This window comes from Myxine glutinosa, chromosome 3 (genome assembly GCF_964187855.1).
Source record: "Myxine glutinosa chromosome 3, kmMyxGlut1.1, whole genome shotgun sequence".
Classification (NCBI taxonomy): Eukaryota; Metazoa; Chordata; class Myxini; order Myxiniformes; family Myxinidae; genus Myxine; species Myxine glutinosa.
The window spans coordinates 135784791-135807612 of NC_136263.1; the positions used below are offsets into that span (position 1 = coordinate 135784791).

The following is a 22822-nucleotide window of genomic DNA, read 5'->3' on the forward strand; positions in this document are numbered from 1 at the left end:
TGGAAGGGGCGCCATCTTGGAAAAACCGAAAAACTTTGCACCTCTATATCTCCGAAAGCGCTGCATAGAAGAAATGGAGACATGGCTCATTGTAAAGAACTCTACATGGGGAATGAAATATGGTAATGATGATGTCATACATCGTTAGCGAGATGTCATACATCCAGGCCTCCATTATGACGGCATAATTCGACAAGCACAAAACTTCATCTGATCAAGATGAAATTTCTTGAGCATCATCTTGGGATAAATTGGTGGAGGGGAAAAAATGATAACGTCATCAGTCACGTGGTTTCACCGCCATATTTGTTTTAACACAAAAGCCTTAAAAAAACACTGAAAGCATATCCTGGCGAGGGTCTGCAATCTCTGATTGCTCTTTCTAGTTGTTGTTGTGTTGTTTACCTTTTGATAAGAAAATCATCTCTGGGATTCAGACGCATCAAGATTGGGAACAGCAAATAATCCCCAGGTTGAGAGTATTTGATGGTGAAATGAGGCACTCCTATGCCTAAAATAATTAATCTCCCTTTCCGTTTTCTTGCAAATACAATCTCTGTTAAAAAATTTATTTTAGTTTCTTCCTTGTGGAGTTTTATATAGTTTTTTTTTATACTTTCACAAGAATTTGGCTGAAGGGTTTTCTTCAGGTTGTCAATGAACCCAGATAACTTCAGGTTAAAGTTTGTTTGCTGCACTGTTTTCTGAGATTTGTTTCAAGCATCATGCTGGTTGTCTATGCTCATTCCTGTCAGAATATGTAAGTAACTAAGAAAAACACCTCACAGAAGTGTGTTGTTGGTCGTCCTCTCCATATGCGGGCTTCAGAAGGTAAAACAGAGTCCTCCCAGGTGTCAAAGTGTCCACCTTTGTGTGTGCATGTGTATATACATATATATATATATATGTATATATACAACTGGACCCCGCGATTCGCGGGGGATACGTTCCTGGAAAATCCATGAATAGCGAAACCCGCGAATAGCGGGGCATTGTTTCAATGGAAAAAGGGGGGATAGGTTGTTGTTTTATGCGTGTTATAGATAACGTGTAATGCAGTTGGTGGGATATCCCGTGAAGCAATGTGTTTACCTGTGAATGGTGGAATATCACGTGAAGCTATTCACAGTGTGAATGACGGGATATCCTGTGAAAGCCGTGAAAACGCAAAACACATGGCACAAAATGCAGGAACAGGTCATGCTCGCTGCTCGTAGATGTTTTTTTTGCGTATGTCCAGCTGCTTTATGCATGGTTGGTGAAATATGGGTTTTCTAAATACAGTATGTCAAGCTAACGGCTTGTGAATTTTTTTTTGCACCCCTGAAAACCGCGAATTTGCGGAACATGGCCACGAATAGGAAACAAAAAACCGCGACTTCACGGAACACGGCCGCGAGAGGAAAGAAAACCATGAGTTCGTGGGACACTTTTCCGTGAATTAGAGAGACAGGTCGCATTTCATCACCCGTAAATATTTGGAACCCGCAAATAGCAGAACCGCAAATAGCGGGGCCTGACTGTATGTATATATATATGGGGAGGACCCCCAGACCCCCCCTCTAACCTCCCCCCCAGCGCTATAGTTCTATGCACCCCCCCCCCCCCGTCTTGAAATTCCTGGATCCGCCCCTGACATCTCCTCACGACCGACGACGTCATCCGGACATTCTGCTTCGTGACGGCTGCGCTTCGTGCCATGTGCGCCAGAGAGAAACATTGGAGCCGTGGGGGAATTTTTGTTGACAACTCCTATCATGAGGAGGAGCCATAAGGCGATTGTTCGGGGAGCTCGTAGCGCTTTCGACAGAGAGGAGAGCGAAAAAGGACCGCCTGCATGAGTTGCCTCACATTAGTGGCGTCGTGGGGAGCGACTCCTCGCCATCTTGTGCATTTCCCATGCGGTGGTTCGAGGTGACCCCATCAAGTGCTCGTTGAGACCAGACTTAATTGCCGGCCAGCAGAAACATTATTTATTTTTACTTTCGTTTTCCCCTTGGTTGTATAGGAGTCATAGCAGGCCATTATCTTAGTCCCTTCCCCTTATTTTGGGTTATTATGTCTTTATGCGATGGGGAAAGGAAAGATAGGTCCTCCACTTATTAAGGATATTGCACCAGGCTCCATGGGACATCATGGTGTCCAGGTTCAGAAACCCACCAATCAGGGTGAAAGTTACTGTGGGGTAGCTTGTGGGCGGAGTAACAGGCTCCACCAATCGGGAGCCAGGAGACCTCCAAGATTTCCCCCCTCCCCCTTGGAGGGTGGACAAAGGGATTTGGTACACGTTTTTGACTCTCTTGGTCCAGGCTCTTGGTCACAGGTGGTCACAATTGTGCTGGCTCTTGCACGTGGACACTTTGCTCTCTGCCCGGTCTCTCTCACCCCACTGAGCACGTGGACATTTGTGCTCTTGGCTGGTCTCACTCTTGCAGGCCACTACACCGGCATTGCTACACTCTGGGCCTGTCTCTTTGTTGGCTCTGGGCCTGTCTGACTCTGCTGGATTGTTGGCCTGGCACGTGTGCTCCCCTCTTGGCCTGGGTCACTCTCCCATGCTAACGATCGGCCTCACACTGCCGGTCCGTGTTGGGATCGTTGTTACCTGCTCGTGCTTCTCAGTGGCGACAACGGGACGGTTGGCGCCACGAGGAGAGGAATGTGGGAGCATCGTAGCCTTTGTGCTATCAGGTTTCCTTCGTTGTTCGTTCCCCTCCCCTCCTGGTGAAAGTGTGCTGGGCAACCATGTGATGTTTATCCGTAGTAATCATCATAAGGCATAGAATAAGTTAAGTTTCTGCTTCTCATCCCTTTTTCTTTGCTATTGAAATAATCACATTGTAAATATCTGAAATAAATCAAATTGTTAAAACGTTTTCCTTTCTCTCTGTCCGTGAATGTCTTTTCCTTCATTGATCCGCTATTGCTCGTATCCAAGTTAACATAGACCGTAACGGCTTTAGCATCCCTTTGGCGGTTACCAACGGTTTTCGCTTGGCCGTCTAAATTTCCATCTAGGAACAAAGGAAACCGCCGGAGCATCTAGGAACAAAGGAACGGTACGTTCCCCGATTGGGACCGTCACGTGGTACAGGTAAGCTATCGCATGAAGGACCAATTGGCGTTCATCGTTGCTGATTCGCAACCTGTTAAGTACAAAGTTATTCGTGCACGGAAGCCGCAGGTTGGGTAAGTTCGGGAGGGAACGGAGGTTAACCCCTTCGTAGTAGACTTGAACCCCAGGCCGTAACTATATATATATATATATATATATATATATATATATATATATATATATATATATATATATATATATATGTATATATGTGTGTGTGTGTGTGTGCACATGCGTGCGCATATATGTGTATATGTGTGCGTGCATGCAAGTTGCTCTTGGTGGCTGCTATCTCAACACATGGGTCAATTTTAGGAAGTGTGTGTATGTGTGTTGAGCTTTTATTTGTGTATATTGAATGTTTGCCTATTTTGATTTCATAATGTGACTGTACTGTTCTCACTCTAGATTACTCACGGAGGGGTTCCTGCAGTGCCTTTGGCAGCACTTGCCCAGCGGCCTGTTCCTGCACCCAAAGTGTGGTGGACTGTCGGGGTAAAGGCCTGACTTCCATTCCTCACAACCTTCCACACTCCATTACTGAGCTGTGAGTCCACAAAGACATAATTATGAACATAAAAACGAACAGCTACAATGCTACATATTCTTTTCAAACTTGAATGGCACTCGGTAGAGAGCATACCTCCGCCAGGCTGAACAGTTTATGTTTTGTAGCCCACTGATAGGTAAGATCTGGATCCAGACCTGAACCAAAATATAATCAGCTTGTTCTTGTCACCTAGCCAACTCATCCAACTAGTTTTGCCATAACTCGTCCACAACTTTTTGAAATAGCATGTTTTTTTTCACCGTTTTGGGTCTATCTCTCATTGGTGAAGAATGACTTTTAAAATGTTTCAGAATTCTCATATCTAGGTCCAGATTTGGATCTTCACCAAAATTGAACCAAATTAGTGCGGCACAATTGCTATGTCCTGATGTCTTTGTGTGTTTGAGAACCCTGAAAGTGACCCTGATTATCACAAACATTGACTTGTCACCTGTCACAAACTCTTATGTTGTTTGATTAGTAACACCCTGTATAGAAGTAGCTTTTGGAGCAACATGCATTCATTAATGTGCAGTCTGGCATGAACCACCGAAATTTAAGTTGTTACATATTGTTACAGACACGACTTTGATGTTAAGGTGGGCCGAGCGGAATGGCCGTCGTGTCCGCACAAATTACCCGATTGTACTCGAACGTCGACGAAGCCGCGCTACGCTGGCTCAATAGGAAAGAGAAGACACCCGGCTGGGTTATAATGACACAATACGACACCAGGGGTTCAGTTCTCAAGACCTCCGGAGGAGGTTATATTAAGGCGGAAGGTTAGATTACAACTACAAGAGGTACATCATAGGAAGACAGGCACTTAGACACAACCTTATATTATTCCCGACAGACCACAGAGAAACAGGACAAAAACTGACTCACACGGGGATTGATGGCTAGGAAAGCGGGTATTCGATGGCCAGCACAAGGTGCACCTTGTGCTCAGGGACAGGATGGCGCGGCCCAAAAGATGCAGGAGGTCTCTCAGCGCTCGAGGTGGCGTCTTGTCGTCTCAAGCTGGGGGCGCATCTGACGTCACGTCCGGCAAGCGGCTGCGTATATCCGGCGGGGAGTGACACGCCCTCGGCTCGTTAGCTCCGCCCAGATGGAATCGGTCCGCCCTTCTTATTGGGTGCGGGGGGGGTTTACCAGGCTCCGCCCTTGACGAGGAGCTGACAGCCAGCCCCTTCGTGGTAACCCCGTGGGGCGCATGGATAATGGCGGCTAACCGAGCCGGAGGGAGGACGCACACTCCCCGCGCGCGCCGTTGTTGTAGTTGTTGTTGTTGTTGCTGTAGTTGTTGTTGTTGTTGTTGTAGCTGTAGTTGTTGTTGTTGTTGTTGTAGCTGTAGTTGTTGTTGTTGTTGTTGTTTGGGGAAGAAGATGGGAGGAGGTATGGGAAGGTCCTAAACTCACTACTGGTGCCATATAATCACATTCTGGTGCAACGAAGAGTCATAATTAATGGAAACGAGGCCTTAACTGACATAGATTAAGAATAACTAGGAAGATGTCCGAAAGTTGTCTACGTGTGGTGCGGTGGACCTGGGCACGACATTTAATGGGGGAATAAGGGGAAGGTCGGCTCTACTGATTGTTATTTACATGCAATGGGACTAGGGAATGGGGGACTGGGGAAAGTTGGGGAGTATTGGAGAAAATAGGGGAATATTTACAAGCGGATATGGAGGCCAAATTCCATATTCGCAACATTGCACCCTTCTCTACCCTCGGGGCGTCCCGACCCGATAAATTTTTACCTACTTTAGTGTGGCACGCAATGTAGTTCCCTCTACTATTAACTCTACCCTGAGTGCGACAGTTTTACAGATATTCACAAATGAGTAAATATGTCCCCCTGCGACGTTGCACCCTTCTCCTCACAGAAACACACCCACAGGATAACCGAATCCGGAAAGAATTCTCAAACTAAACATACAGCCGGTAGGGAGCATTATTTACAAGACTATGCTGCTATTTACACTACGATCCAGGACCTGTTTTTGGAGGAACACATGCAGATGTTATGCATAGAGAGAGCGCGCTTGCCAGCATCGATACACCAACCCACGAGTGCTCTGTGGCCGACGGCCTTTAATAACGTGCAGAGCACCCTTCCCGAGCATCAAAAGCACCACCCCACCACCAATCGGTGCAGTCACCATTGTTCATTGGAATAAAAATAAATTCGACAACCCCTAACCCTGCAGGTGTCTCTTGCTCTTCTTGTGGTGCACTTGGTGTTAATTAACAGTGGTTCACCTTTATGGCATAGGTGCCACGTTGACCCATAGGTCCTTCCACGGGTGGTGCTTGGCCGCAAAAGAGCTGCGGTCCATTGTGGGTGGCCACAAACATTGCGGTCCATATGGTGTATCGATCCAGGCAGCCAACAGCGAAAGTGCAGGCCCACAACTGCGTAGCCAGCACCTCTCTCTCCTCTCTCTCTACCCCAAAGCCAGATCCTCGGAGGTGGGAGACAAAAGAAGAAACAAGTGAGTAAGGTGGTAAGGGCGCAAAAGTGCACGCAATATAAGGTAATGCACACTGGGGGCACATGGGAACCAGGTGAGACAGGTACGTTCCTATCGTACGCCCCCCCCCCCCCACCAGGTAACCTACATGGCCCCTCCCTTACCCCTTACTGTATCCACAAAACACAACACTACCCATAAACATCTACTTTACAAATCAACAAACATCCCTACTGTCTTCCCCGTTCCTCCCATAAACCAAATTCGTCTTCTCTCCCTCCTAACCAATCAAATTTGCCATTTTCAACTCTCATCAAAATTTGCCATCTCCAACTCAACATCATAATTTGCCATTACCAATTCATCATCAGTCCCTCCTAGGGAGGGAGAGATGGAATCACCCCAATGTCTCATCCACGTCGTGATGCGTCTCACAAATCCACACAGCGATTCATCTCCTGCAACAAAACAAAGAAAACACAGGTGTGGAGTCATCATCATCACCACAGGTAAGTGGCTGCGTATGGTGCGACAGGTTCATCAATCCTAACTATCTCCTAAATGACTTTAACAACTTTACACTACCCGGGGTCTTTCTCCGGCCAAACCATTGGCCCTCTTACGCTATGGGTTCTAAAAACCAATTCCCATTGGCCAAACTGTGGTGCTCTTCAATTTGGGGTCTCACTCCCCCGATTCATCTCCCGGTGCCCTCGTACAATTTCTGGGCTGCGACGTGTACCTCTCCCAGTGGGTCTACCCACCTGCACACCTCCACCACTGCAGTTGCCTCCGAGCTTACCTGCTCCTTACCCTAACCTAACTACCAGGGGAAGGCCCTCTGGCTCTCTCCCCACTCCGTGCCCTCTCTGGCACTGGGCTGCCCGATCCACACCCGGGATCCTCAGGCACCCACTCACAACTACCGGCTCCCAGAGCCCACCTGCGGCCTCACCTGGCCGACATCCTCACAGTGGTGGAGTGCCCAACCAACTACACACACTAACAGGCTACACGCCCAGCCATTTCCACAACACTAATGCACCCATTCACAACACCATTCTGCAACCGCACCACAAATGCCAATATCCAACCACAATTTACCTGCACCCTCTACCTAACACTTACACTACCCGCCCCGGGTGCTCGTGAAAGGGGTCCACTCTTCCCCCATCCACACCTTCGCACCATGCACACCACTCCGTACCACTCACTCCAACTCTCTCCACACACCTGTACCTGCACACCTGTGCTCTCACACCTGGTGCCACCTGCACCCTTCTCTCCCCAAGCGCATTCGCGCTGATCCACACACTCACTACTCATACCCTGCTCCACACACCTGTCCAGTTGCACACCTGTGCAATCACACCTGTTCAATTCTCACAAACACGGCATCATCTCAGCTAACTACTCCCTTCTGAAACTTGCGCTTCCCAGTCGTCCCTTTAAACTATTGCGCTCCCTCGTCATTATCATCCATACTAATCTACCTGCGTCCCCACTACAGGTATCAGTCACTAACTAATCTTAACGTTACCTAATGTCAATCTCTTCTAGATCCCTATCATTATCCAAGCCCTCCCGGGCTAGTTTTCACTGCCATACACCCCATAAGCTATTGCTCCTTTGCCCCCCCATGGGAAGGGTGGCAGGGATGCCATCCCACCACATCGGGGGTCTCTCACTACCAATTTTGCACATCAAATTTCAACAAATTAAAAATTTGCCAATCACTACCCATCATCTGCCAATCACTACTGCCAATCCCTTGCCAATCATCAAATTTCGCTTTTCTCTAATTTTGGGTCCAAAACACTAACCTGATCACCCAGTCTACTCACTAATGCCTCTCGGTGCGCCAATTCCTGTCCAAAGCCCGGCTTCGTAAAGCCAAGCAATGGATGCTGGTTGTTCTGTGCCAGCGGCTGGATGCGTCCGGCACTCGGTGCAGGGACGGGGGCTTACCCGGGCCGAGATCCCACGCACCACCTCGGCGTGGAGCCATCCAATGCCCCGATCTAGACCTGCCGGCACGTCTCACCAAAAAGTGGTCGCCATGACGACCCTTTCTATCGGGCTGCCCGCTCCGCCTAGTGGAGCACGGACGCGGCCGTTCAAAGCGAGGCCCAGCACGCACCGAGGGCCCGCTTCGGCTAAAAGTCGCTCTAACCTCTAACCCGTGTAACGTCGATGCTTCACCTGCATGCTTACACCCCGCAGCCCGTTCCTTGCTCACACATCCAGCCGTGCCCATGCTCCTCGTACCTTTCCTTACACACCCAGGTACTCTCATTCCACTCACAGCCTTGGTCACACACCTGACCACCGAACACTTTGGCACACATTCGTCGCTCGCACACCTCACCAATACACCTCTTCGCGCCCCCTCCTCGGTCACCTCCTCTGTGACAATCACAGGTGTGCCCTCATTCGCACACCCAACCACGTGCCTCACCACCAACTCCAGCGTGCATTCCCACTCACGCTCTACCATTCCAGGTGTGCATCCTTCCATCCCAGGTGTACATCCTCGCTCACCTGTCACAACTAACTCACGCTCCTTGTCACTCTCACTACTTTCACCTCCATTCTTGACAGCGCACTCACCCTTACTCTTGACAGCGCACTCTTTCCTCATGCACCTGTCCGTCACACACCTTCCTCGCGCACACTCTCCCGTCACACCCTCTGTAACACTCACCACAGGTGTGCATTCTTCCTTGCCTTTGACAGCGCACTCTTTCCCCATGCACCTGTCCGTCACACACCTTCCTCGCGCACACTCTTGCGTTACACCCTCTGTAACACTCACCACAGGTGTGCATTCTTCCTTGCCTTTGACAGCGCACTCTTTCCCCATGTACCTGTCCGTCACACACCTTCCTCGCGCACACTCTCCCGTCACACCCTCTGCAACACTCACCACACCGCGCTTCCATGTGCCCCCTCGCACACGCGCTACGACCGACTCATTCTCGCCAGCACCCTCACTACTCCTTGGCACGCACTTTTTCCTCACACACCCCAGAGTCGGACTTTCTCGCACACCTCCTCTTTCGCACACCAGACCTGTCGCACACTTCACCAACGGCCTCTCACGAACACCCGGGTCTATCTCGACCCCCAAGCCTCTTAAATCACCTGGCGCATCATACGCACGACCATATTGGTCACCACTTACACCGGGTCCTCTTTCTCTTCGCTTCTCCTCCATCACCTGCGAATCCCTCATCCGGTTAATGAGCACATCATCACGATCCGAACACAGACTTTGGACCAATTCTTTTACTTCCTCCTTTATCTCTTTCTTATCCTCTCTCCGTCGCTTCTTAATTTCGCTCACCCCTTCTTCCACTTCTTCTAATTTTTGCTTCATCTCCTTCATCTCTTCGTGCGCCCCTTTAAGTTCTTCCTCTAACTCCACTTTATTTTTTTCTATGTGCTCCCGCACCTCCCGCTCTTTAACCTCCATTACCTCTACCACCTTGTCCATTTTCCTCGTCAGGTCCTCATGTACCGTCTGGCACTCTTTTTTAATTACCCCTACGTCCTTTTTCATCTCCTTCTGTGTCGATTTTAAACCCTCTATTACCGCTGTGTTCTTCTTTACCTGGTCCCCCAACTCCTTTTGTCCCACTGTCAGTTGTTCTACTCCCAGCGTCAACTCCTCTATACCACCTTGCAATTTTACAGTCCCCTTTCTCACCTCTTTCTCCATGCGCTCCTTACAGTGCCTCACCTCCTCGCGCACTCCTCCGACCTCCTCACTCACTCCTCTTCTGATCTCCTCTCCCATCACTTGCATCTCCTGCCCAGATGCCACCCTCATCTGCTCCATTTCCTCCCTGTGAGCATCCAGTTTGGTTTCTACCCCCATTCTGACCCCCTCTATCTGCTGCTCCATTTGTTTAACTTCCCTTTCCGCTTGGTCCCTCATGTCCCTCAATTTGCCTTCCATACTGTTTTCTAACCCCTCTAACCCTTTTTGCATCCCTTCCATTTGATTCTCTTGAGCGGCCATTCTGTTTTCTACCCCCGTTAACCCATGTTTCACTCCCTCTATCTGATTCTCTTGAGCGGCCATTCTGTTTTCTACCCCCGTTAACCCATTCTTTACTTCTTTTATCCCGTTGTCTAACTCCTCAAAATTATTGTCTAACTTCTCAATTTTCTTGTCTAACTCCTCAAAATTATTGTCTAACTTCTCACTGGTACCCCTCGCTTCGTCCCTCATTACCCCCATTTGGTTTCCCATTACCCCCATTTGGCCCTCCAATCGCTCACCCTGAGCATCCATCCGGTTCCCCATTCTGTTTGCCATTTCTTCATTATTCTGGGCCATAAGGGCCTTCATTTGTATAAAAAAAAGGCCCCAATCCATCGGGGGCGCTGCCACGGTCGCTGGCGCGGTGATCAGCGAGGCGCCATTTTGCGCGCCCGCTTCTTCGTGCGTGACGGCGCTATTTTGCGAACCTGCCGCCCTCACTGCTTCGCTCTCCTCCTGTCCCTCATTTTGGTCCTGGATCGACCCTACCTCACTCTCCTTTACCGGACCCCAGCTGTCTTGATCCGCCATAGCGCGACTTTCAAAATTCGGTTTTTATTTTTTTTATTTTCGTAAAACAAATTGAAATTTCGCCGTTATAATTTCGCGCGGGAAACGCGCTCCGAATCGATTTTCCCTCCCAAAATTTGGGCCTAACTAATTTAGTCCCGGGTTCGAATTCCACTCCTCGACACCAATTGTTACAGACACGACTTTGATGTTAAGGTGGGCCGAGCGGAATGGCCGTCGTGTCCGCACAAATTACCCGATTGTACTCGAACGTCGACGAAGCCGCGCTACGCTGGCTCAATAGGAAAGAGAAGACACCCGGCTGGGTTATAATGACACAATACGACACCAGGGGTTCAGTTCTCAAGACCTCCGGAGGAGGTTATATTAAGGCGGAAGGTTAGATTACAACTACAAGAGGTACATCATAGGAAGACAGGCACTTAGACACAACCTTATATTATTCCCGACAGACCACAGAGAAACAGGACAAAAACTGACTCACACGGGGATTGATGGCTAGGAAAGCGGGTATTCGATGGCCAGCACAAGGTGCACCTTGTGCTCAGGGACAGGATGGCGCGGCCCAAAAGATGCAGGAGGTCTCTCAGCGCTCGAGGTGGCGTCTTGTCGTCTCAAGCTGGGGGCGCATCTGACGTCACGTCCGGCAAGCGGCTGCGTATATCCGGCGGGGAGTGACACGCCCTCGGCTCGTTAGCTCCGCCCAGATGGAATCGGTCCGCCCTTCTTATTGGGTGCGGGGGGGGTTTACCAGGCTCCGCCCTTGACGAGGAGCTGACAGCCAGCCCCTTCGTGGTAACCCCGTGGGGCGCATGGATAATGGCGGCTAACCGAGCCGGAGGGAGGACGCACACTCCCCGCGCGCGCCGTTGTTGTAGTTGTTGTTGTTGTTGCTGTAGTTGTTGTTGTTGTTGTTGTAGCTGTAGTTGTTGTTGTTGTTGTTGTAGCTGTAGTTGTTGTTGTTGTTGTTGTTTGGGGAAGAAGATGGGAGGAGGTATGGGAAGGTCCTAAACTCACTACTGGTGCCATATAATCACATTCTGGTGCAACGAAGAGTCATAATTAATGGAAACGAGGCCTTAACTGACATAGATTAAGAATAACTAGGAAGATGTCCGAAAGTTGTCTACGTGTGGTGCGGTGGACCTGGGCACGACATTTAATGGGGGAATAAGGGGAAGGTCGGCTCTACTGATTGTTATTTACATGCAATGGGACTAGGGAATGGGGGACTGGGGAAAGTTGGGGAGTATTGGAGAAAATAGGGGAATATTTACAAGCGGATATGGAGGCCAAATTCCATATTCGCAACAATATCATAAATGGCAATTTACAAGAACTCTTCAAAATCAATGTAATGTATGCTCAACATAACAGTGCCCTTTATCGAATTCATCTTCTGCATTTTTTATCACATTCACCTGTTGTCCTGCTGACTGGAGCATTGCAATTCAGTGATTTGTCAATCTCATTTAGTCTCACCCCAAAGTAGTTTCCCCAAAATTGTTGCAAGAATATGAATATCTGTCTGTCTGTCTGTTTTTCTATATGCATGTCTGTCCGTCTGTGTCCACCTCTACATATTTTGGTTTTAATTTTTCTTTCTCTTCAACCGCTTATCCGATTGATGCAAAACTTTAATCAAAGGAGGGATTACCATGGAGAATATGTTATTGATAACTCTGATGTCATAGGTCGAACAGGCCGCTGTCAGCCATATTGGATTAAAGGAAAAAATTGGACATCCCCAAAACCGTTCAATGAAAAAAATTTAAACTTGTCATATGTCGTCAATTCCCCATGGGGTAAATAGAGTGATAATGATGACGTCATTGGTGATGTGGTATTCTAGCTACAATTGTTTGAATCAAAATTCTTATCTGAAAAATCTGAAACTTCATATATCTGATCTATTACCCGATGTGAGTGAAGAATTAAATTTATGACGCCATTGGTCACGTGGCCATATTGCATTGAAAATAAGAATGTGAATAAATCTTCTCCAGAACTGCTTAACAGATCGATGCAACGCTTCATACATATGATCAAATAGCAAATGGGAAATATAGCTTGAATTTTTTTTCATATTCATCTTCATTGATGCAATTTAGCCTTCATGTGCACAAAAATGGTCATTAAATATCGTAATAATCAATCAATAATTATCAATAAGGCTATCGATAATGGCAATGTATTTGACAAAATAGGGTGCATGGATGATACGGGTGTATGGGCCATAATAGCAGTGGGTCATAATAGTAGTGTGTTCAGTTAATGATGATATTTTTATTCAGAATGAGTGCGTGAGGTGAGACTATGCGCTCTACCGAGTGCTGTTCTAGTTCAATATGCTTCTCATGTATTTACTCTTGCAATCCCATGGACACATTGCATATTCACATTACTTGCTGATTTATGTGCTTTGTTTACCTGACTGTGAAAGGTTCCATGTTTAGATTTGATCCATTGACATAACTAGTTGAGGATTTTTTTTTTTTTTTTTGGTATATATACTGAATCGAGGCTCGTGAAAGAGCTAACATTTATTTCACAAACAAATCAACCAGACAAACACAATATACAAAAAGAGGGAGCGGAAGACGAGATGGGGAGAGAAGGGGAAGCACACAACCACAACATTTGAGAGCAGGGAGAAGTGAGGGAGGGAGAGGGCTTGGGGGGGAGGAGGCGTGGGAAGGGGGGGGGGGGTATAAAACACAAGGGGACCGAAATTTTTTGGTATATTGCATTCTGTTTGCATATAATTTGCTCTTGGTGCAAGGTTAATTCTTTAGAACACGGATTCCAAAAGGTTTGGTCAAAGAGGGCCAGTTAACAGGTGGACCATTGGATGTAAGGCCACAAAATATATTTTTTAGAATTAAACACCTCTAATTCCATTAAATATAATTCCCCTTATTTACAGTCACAATTAATAGATTTCAAGGAACGTATCTTGTTTCTAGGTCAGTGGAAGCTATGAAGTTGACTTTTCCAGACAATTACTTGTGGCAACATGGATTTGAAACTTGTCGCAATGTAAAGGATTGAGTTAAAGTGATGAAGCCTGGTGTTGGCTTTATGATAAAGGTCTTTAAAGGGTCTTGAGTTTGAGCTTCTGTCGTGGGTTGACTCAGCTTGTCATTCTTCCGAGGTCGGCAAAATTAGTACCACCTTACTGGAAACAGGGGGCACTACATCAGCGGTACAGCCACACACACAGCAATGATGCAACCAGCAGCCATAGGCTGCATACGAAATAATAAAACACAAGTAAAGGTGATCATCTGTCACTCTTGATCTAAACATCAACTTAATGATGATGATAGTAGAGAAGGTTTTCTCACAAGTCTGCACGCTTCTGAAAATAGAAGTACTTCAATTGGCGTGCCGACGAAATGTCATGTTTGTTGATGGCGAGAGGCCTTTATGGAACTGTGCCAGGCTTTGGTCACAGTATGAAATTCCAGAAGTACTGGATGATTTTTCCTGCAATAATTCCAACATCTGAACATACTTGCTTATGTACAGGCCAGAGCTCCAACTCATTTTCCAAAGTTTAATCTTCCAGAAGCTCTATTTATGCTGGAAAAATGGCTGCATTGTCACTCTTCCGATGCTTCTGCAGTCACTTGAGTTTTCTTTATTTGGACTTCAAACTAGGAAATAGAGTAGCTATTAACTTTCCATAACTTTGCAGCTTCAGATTCAGTTAATTGAGAAGACTGGTGATGTCAATTAAGAATGCTACATCACAATTATTCTCAGTATTGCCGAGCTGAAGTACGTTTCGTCCTTTTTGAATCACAAGTTCAGCAATTTATTGATTGCCTCAGAAGAAAGAAGCGCTCCATAGTGACACCTATGCTCAGACATCAAACTAATGTGAAGTAGACAACATCTCGAAACTAGGCTTCCGATTTCTTAAAGGTCTTAAATTGCAGGTGTTGATTCAGGCCTCTGGACTTGAAGTTTACGCACTTTACTCTGATATTCACGACATACTCCATTTTCACGAAATGTGCAACAAAAGCTTCCTGATGAGTAATGCAGTGGTAGTGAATAATGTCCGTACTTCAACAACATTCTTGTTTGAGAAAGCCAAAATGACTTGATTCTCCTATCACTTAGATTGTTTGCCATTCATTGTGACACCAACTAAAGATAACCATTTCATGCATCAAAAGTGTGGCACACAGCATCAACGATGCTGATTTCACTAGTCTGATCTTTGAAGCTGAGGAAGGTAAGTGGTTCCTCGAAAATGATGAGGTCTTCTGTCACTCCCTGAACAAAACTGAGCAGCTGAGCAGTCTCTCTGATGTTTAAAATGAGGAAATGAACAGCTGAGCAGTTTCTCTGATGTCGGTGCTCTCGTCCAGTGTTCTGGAAAATGCCACAAGCTTCCTCACATTCTCATGAATTTGATGCTCAAGGTCATTGCCAATGTCTTTGACTGAGCCATGAGATAGTCATTTTAAACAACCTAACTTCACTGAATGCAGCTTTTTTTCTTGGTATACTATATTGTTACGTGTGCGAGATACAGGGTAGTTAGTATCTTATAAGGGGTTACCATGGACCGTGTGTTCACATGGGATAGTTCATTTTTACCTGTGACAAAGACGTCACGTGATGAGTCCTCCTGTTTTTGTATGCCATTGGAAGGTGGTGTTGTGTGCAACAGAGAGGTTAGTTTGATTAAGGTTGTTGTGTAATCTGTCTTCCCTGTCTGGACTGGCAAGGGGGCAACCAAGGTAAGGTGAACCTTTCTCCCACATGTGTCATCACCTTCTTATAGTAGTAAATATCAAAAGCGACGACTCACACCATCATCATAGGAATGCACCCATTACACCCCATGGATCCCATAGATCTTTATACTTTTTATACCATTAGGCCCCTGTAGACATTTTTAGTCCTTTTAAAAACATTTTTTAAGTAATTTTAAGACCATTTCAACACTTTAGAGCCTTATACCCTTTTGATTATTGAGACCACTTTAGACCCTTTTCTACCCTTTTAGGGTCTAAAAGTGTTTAATGGTCCTTTCACTGGACACAATTTAATGGAGCGTTTTTCATCAATTCAGGACCCGCTCAACCTACATCGTTTTCACTGAGCAAATACCATCATGTTTATCAGGCATTTCAGCCCCAACGGGCTCCTAATTTTCCATCAAATCAAACTGAAAATCAACTTAATCACTTAATGCACCACAACTATGACCACCGTCCCCCGGGAGATGAGCTTCTGTCCACTTGGGACAATTCATTCGTTATGTTCTTGGTAAAAACACAATAAAGACCATTTCAAAATTTCCTCTTATCAATAACATGATGTTCCTTATGTGCAGACACCAATGCTTAACTTTAACAAAAAGTTTTTTTTATAACCACTATTGTATGGCACTGCAACTATTCCAGAGAGTACGTTCTCGAGTAGCACCACACCAAAAGCAGAAAATGTACTTGCAATGCCCAAAGTAGTTGTTATCTCATGTCAGTTCCATCCTATAATGCCTGATTCTTTTCTTTCCAAGAGAATATGGAACAAAATTTGAAACTTTGTATGAGGGTTGACCTTGGGAGGCATATTTAGCATGCAAGCTGTATTTTGAGAACCCATTCTTTAGAAACTCCATTTCATATTCAGACAGTGTAATACTTTGTTACATTCTTCAGTATGTCCATGATTTGGCATGATTGTGCTTCCATTGTGATTGATTCCATTCCATTGTGATTCCATTGTGATTACGGGTGGCCATGGCAATGTTATAGCCGTCAGGATTAAACCCGCAATACCAAGAGCATAGAACTTTGGCTGGCAATACTTCAGGCCTGGTGGCAGCTTGAGGGAGGGAGCCATCCACTTATTTAGGGGGGATCATTTTTATGTCTTCAATGTCTGTCTGGGGGCCACTGTTTATGGAGCAGAACTTGTAGTACCAGATACATTTCTTGCTTTGTTTTGAACCATATTATTTTATCCATTTTCACACAAAAGCTGATTGAAAATTAAATAAACATTGTAGATGTTTATTTTTTGCTCTTCACTTTTGTACTCTTCAATTGTACTTTTTTGCAATTTTGTACTCTTCTTCAAGAATTGTACTCTGTACATTATTGTACTCTGTGCAATATTGTACTCTGTACAATTGTACTCTGTACTGTACAATTGTACTCTGTACCTACTCTGTACAATTGTACTCTGTACATTATTGTACTCTGTACAATTGTACTCTGTACAATTGTACTCTGTACTGTACAATTGTACTCTGTACCTACTCTGTACAATTGTACTCTGTACATTATTGTACTCTGTACATTATTGTACTCTGTGCATTATTGTACTCTGTGCAATTGTACTCTAAACTGTACTCAAGAATTGTACTTCCTCAATTGTACTCTTCAAATTTTGCAATTTCGCTCTTCACCAAACACTTGTTACAATATCTATATGCCCTCAGTAGTTGAAGATTAGCAAATGTCACAAAACTGAGACTAAGGGAATTTCACAAAGGTTGGTACAAGATAACTTATTCCCACTACTAATTCCTATACAACTGAGAAATTTTACAGATTTAACGAGACATTTTTATAATAATAATAATTAGCATTATTATTATTATTATTATGCTGAACTTCAATTTTATTTATGATTTGTCATGGATTGTTTTAATTCAATTTAGAATCCTAAACCGGGCGATTACAGGATCTAACCTGAACAGGCCAGGACTCTTACGGCTTATCCTTTTGGAGACGCAGACCCCGTATCGATACCAAGTCAGAGTTCCATTTTGTCGTTCCTACATTACCTGGATTGGAATATTTTAAAATGTTTTTTCATTCCATACCACAGTGAATCAAACAGAACTATCCTCATTATCATGATTATGATCATCATTTATGGCTCATGGCTAGGCCTGACGTTAGAGCAGGAATTTGTAAAAGAAAAGAAAAAATTCAGGGTGTTGTTTTTCTGGGTAATTTTATATATATTTTTTCTGGGAAAGACAACGTGGGATATTTAATGTACATTAGCAATCAAATTTGGTAGATGGGAACATCCAACACAACACCCCCATTCAACAGATGGCTCTGTCATTGGTATACCACCCTGTCAAACATAACTACCTGACAACAGGAAAAACATATTGTTTATAAACTAACATGTATGACAATCATAAATGTGCCATGACTCAACTATTAAAAGCAAAATCCAAATTAATTGCAGAAACAATTGATGTAACGATATTCTATGAATGTGTAACAGTGTTCTATACGTTGTGAAAATACAATGTAAAAAATGTCGTTTGTATCCAAAGCATTGTTAATGATTACTCCTAAGCTATATTTTATCCTCATTTTGGAAAATAAATGCTGGGATGAATTGAAATCATTGTTCACAGGTAGCCAAAAATGGCAGCCAGTTGTTAATTGTGAAAATTCATGATGTGAGCACGTGCAGTCAGACAGACTTTAAAGCAAATGTTTTTCTGTATATTCATTTCAAGTGAGGGCCTTATGAGAGATTTAAACTACCTGCCGGGTTATATGGGATATGATTATCACCCATAGATTCCTATAGTGTAGTATAGAGGAATCATTGTCGGCCCAAAAAATAGAAAGTACCCATCATGGCTTTTTTTTTTGTTTATAAGATCGAGGCTCGTGTAAGAGCTAACATTAATCACAAAAAGACAAACTGACACATAAAACATATGATAAAGGGAGCGGGAGACAAGATGGGGATAGAGAGGGAAGCACACAAGTACAACATTTGAGAGCAGGGACATCAGGAGATCTGTGGGAGGGAGAGAGCTTGGGGGGAGGAGGCACGGGAGGGATGGAGGTATAAGGGGGGGGGGGGGGGCGTGTGAGAGGTATAAAACGCATGGACACTGCTAGGACTTCCAGGAAAGAAGTCGGAATTTCAAAAAAGTGGATCTGGGGTGAATTAACGGGGGTAGAAAAGGTTTTGGATGGAGGAAGATAAGGGATGGTGGTGAACAGCTGTTTTAAAGACCTGGCTCGAGTACAACAAGGATTAACTCTCAAGTTTCTGGGAATATGCTTTAATTGTTCTCCTTTTTTCTCAACAATATTATTTCATAACCTTGTAGAGTTGATAAGACAGTATACACTTCTAAGGCACATTCCATCTCACCTCACTAATTGTCAGTAGAATTGTGGATCATGAAATGTCAGTGCAAGGACGATGTTGTCGAATTCTTTGTCAACCGACGCCATGCCTCTCCTTCCTCCTCGCAAATCGACAATGAATCACACAGGCATAATGACTGGTGGCATTGTTTTATTGGAAAGATCCATCACTGTCAGAATAGACAATTAGTAGATGCATATAATCACGGATGTTCAATGTATTTTTATTCCAGAATGATCGGAGTACCCCAGTCAAATACTATGTGTACAGTGCCTTCAGAAAGTATTCACACCGCTTGACTTTTTCACATTCTATTGTGTTACAGCCTGAATTTAAAATGGATTAAATTGAGATTCTTTTGTCACCGATTTACACAAAATATCCCATAATGATATTTTTAAAAACACGTTTGGGGAAAAGTTGAAAGTGTTTTACATGTTTAGTGAAAACATATTTTCAGAATTTTTTACAAAATCATCAAAAATGAAATACATAAATATCTAATTTACATAAGTATTCAACCTGCTGAGTCAATACTTCGAAGAAGCGCCTTTGGCAGTGATTACAGCTTCGGGTCTTCCTGGTTATGTCTGTATCAGCTTTCACATCTGCATTTGGGCAGATTCTCCCATTCTTCCTTGCAGATTTGCTCAAGCTCTGTCAAATTGAATGGGAACATCACTGAACAGCAATGTTCAAGTCTTTCCAAAGATTCTCAATGGGATTCAAGTCTGAGCATTGGCTGGGTCACTCAAGGACTTTCGCGTTCTTGTTCTGAAGCCATTCCAGTGCTGCTTTGGCTGTATGCTTTGGGTCATTGTCCTGTTGGAACGTAAATCTTTGCCACAGTTTAAGGTCTTTTGCATTCTGAAGCAGGTTCTCCTCAAGGATTTGCCTATATTTGGCTCCATTCATTGTTCCCTCTGTCCTTACAAGTCCCTCAGTACCTACTGCTGAAAAGCATCCCCATAGCATGATGCTGCCACCACCATGCTTCATGGTATGGATGGCGTTAAATAGGTGATGAGCTGTACTCAGTTTCCGCCAGACGTAGTACATTGTATTCAGGCCAAAGAGTTCAATTTACGTCTCATCAGACCACAGAATCTTTTGCCTCATGCTCTCAGTTTCTTTCACGTGCCTTTTTGCATACTCCAGGCATACTGTCATGTACCTTTTTCTCAGAAGTGGCTACTGTCTTGCCACTCTCCCATGAAGCCTAGATTTGTGAAGTGCTGCAGAGACTGTTGTCCTTCTGACAGGTTCTCCCATCTCAGCCAATGAACTCTGTAGTTCTGTCAGTGATCTTTGGGTTCTTGGTCACCTACCTGACCAAGGTCCTTCTTGCCTGGTTGCTCAGTTTGGTCAGACGGCCAGCTCTAGGAAGACTCTGGGTAGTTCCATATTCTTTCCATTTCCTAATAGGGAAATTTCTCACTGGGCTCTTGGGAAATTTCAACACTCTAGAAATTGTTTTGTACCCTTGCCCAGATCTTTGCATCATCACAATTTTATCTCAGAGTTCTACGGACAGTTTATTGGAGTTCATTGGTAGAGTTTCTGCTCTGACAAGAACTGCCAACGGTGGGACCTTATTTAGAAAGATGTTTCTTTCTAAATCATGCCCAATCAAGTGAATTGTCCACAGGTGGACTCTAATAAAATTGTAGACATCCCAAGGGTGATCAACGGAAATTGGATGCACCTGAGCTCAATTTGGAGTGTCATAGCAAAGGGGTTGAATACTTATTGACACGGCATGTCAGCTTTTCATTTTTATTTATTTTATGAAAAACATTCTGTAAAAAAAAAAAATCACTTTGAAATTATGGGTTATTATATGTAGATCAGTGACAAAAATCCATTTTAAATTCAGACTGTAACACAATAAAATGTGAAAAAGGTTAAGGGGTTTGAATACTTTCTGAAGGCACTGTATGAAACCATTTTCTGTTTATTCCACACCACCAGTATCTCGCACAATCAACGAAGTTTTTATTAATTATTGAGATCGAATATGCAAAATTATTTACTTGTTATGGAAAGGAGTCAATAACTTCATTTATTGTCCCCAAAACTTTCATTTGAAATTAAAAGTATGACTTGTCTCTAACCTCACAGCCCAAGATCGGTCAAAATCAATAGAGTGGGGTCGTCTTGTGCAAACACAAGCCATCTGCATGGAAACAGATGCTATTTGCATAAATCAAAAACAATATTAGTCCCAAAAACGGTTTTGAGGTTTGAGAGCAGATAGAGCATGCCATCTTTGTAATTGTTTGCCTTATCCTTAAGATATATTCATTGAATATTCATGTCATCGCGAGCAATGACAACCAATAACTACATAATGCCAGTAACATGATTATCCAAAAATTATATAAAAATAATTATTAGCCGCGTCGCAGACGCTGCTCATAGAGTGCCCTCTGCTGTTGTTGTTGTTCTTCTTCTTGTTCTTGTTGTTGTTCTTGCAGAGAAGACAAAACCTCAAAGCTCCACCCATTCTGGGAACCATAGCTCCACCCATTGTGGGAGAGGCTTCATATAAACAAATATCCACCATTTTATTAACTCGCATAGCTTTGAGGCCTGTTTTGTAGGCCTGTGGTGTTTTGCTCTCTCACACAGTTTTCTTTCAAATCAAATTCGATATATCATTTCATTTTTCACAGTCGCTAACATAGTTTTAGACTTGGTTGAAAAAAAACGTGAAGAAAATCCGATGAAAGTTGCTGTTTATAGAACGAAATGAATTCTCAAAGGCCTGTAACTTCAAGTCCATTGAGATATATATATATTTTTAAATCGCGGCATGGTCAGTCATACACCGCCCGAAATAACAGACGGGAAAATGCCGAGATATATTAAAAATTCGTCCATTTCATGACAATCGTCACGATGAAATATTTAATTTATACGTCGTCACAATAATGTGGAGAGAGGAGCATAGCTTCGTTCACGTGTCGCCACACACGGGAAATTGCCGAGATATATTTTTTTAAATCGCGGCATGGTCAGTCATACACCGCCTGAAATAACAGACGGGAAAATGCCGAGATATATTAAAAATTCGTCGCCACACACGGGAAATTGCCGAGATATATTTTCACTTTGCACAAAAATAACATCAAGTAATCGAATCAATAGGAATGTCCTGTGCCTATAACATCGACGTTATAGGCACAGCTGCATCTAGGCATTGTGTAACATCGACGCGGCTTTTGTTTTAATTAAAACTTTTTGTACTTGTTTTTCTTCATGAATTGTGAGGTGAGACCACCACGTGGGCTTGCATTCCATCGCGAGGTGAGCCCTGTCCTCGGCAGAAAACATTCTCAAGGCACTGATTGGCTTGTATCTTCATTGGCAACACCCAATCCTATTGTTGATCTATGGTGCTGATACCAAACATAAAATTCTGAAAATTAGATTTAATCTCATGGATTTTGATGCCAAATGGAAGCAGAGCATGTCTTTTCTGGCACGTAGTCACATCTTAGACACAAGTGGTTTGTTCCTGCACAAGTTATCACACTTGACATTTGTGAGGTTGAAAAGTTGTTTCAGATAAGGACCATATTTGTTGTAATGAGTCATATTAGGTAGAAAAGTTCAGTGTTAGCTGTAATTACACAATATGCCCTACACTATGTAATTATATAATTATACAACACAATATGCCATGTACCAGAAAAGCCAACCCTATGCTTGGAATTTATTAGGAAGATACTTTTTTATGTCTTGGATTGGTCAAAGTCCTCGTCATTCACAGAACTCCCTGCATTCAAATTATGACACGTTTGTTGACGTATTAACCTCCGCCCCCTCCCCCGCCACCAAAGGTGGATGGAGGTTATGTTTTCACTCCTGTCTGTCTGTCCGGTTGTGAACAAAATATCTCAAAAACTTGTGAACGGATCTGTACGAAAT

At 44.2% G+C, this 22822-nt stretch overlaps 1 protein-coding gene across 2 annotated transcripts in view; it reads left to right on the plus strand.

Moving 5' to 3' along the window:
* The window catches only part of LOC137423189 (slit homolog 2 protein), a 559055-nt gene that overhangs the window by 340376 nt on the left and 195857 nt on the right, over nucleotides 1-22822 (plus strand). For both annotated transcript variants that reach the window (XM_078774590.1, XM_078774591.1), the window contains exon 9: nucleotides 3524-3662. In XM_078774590.1, coding sequence (XP_078630716.1) covers nucleotides 3524-3662 — 139 coding nt within the window. The remainder of the gene's footprint in view (nucleotides 1-3523; nucleotides 3663-22822) is intronic.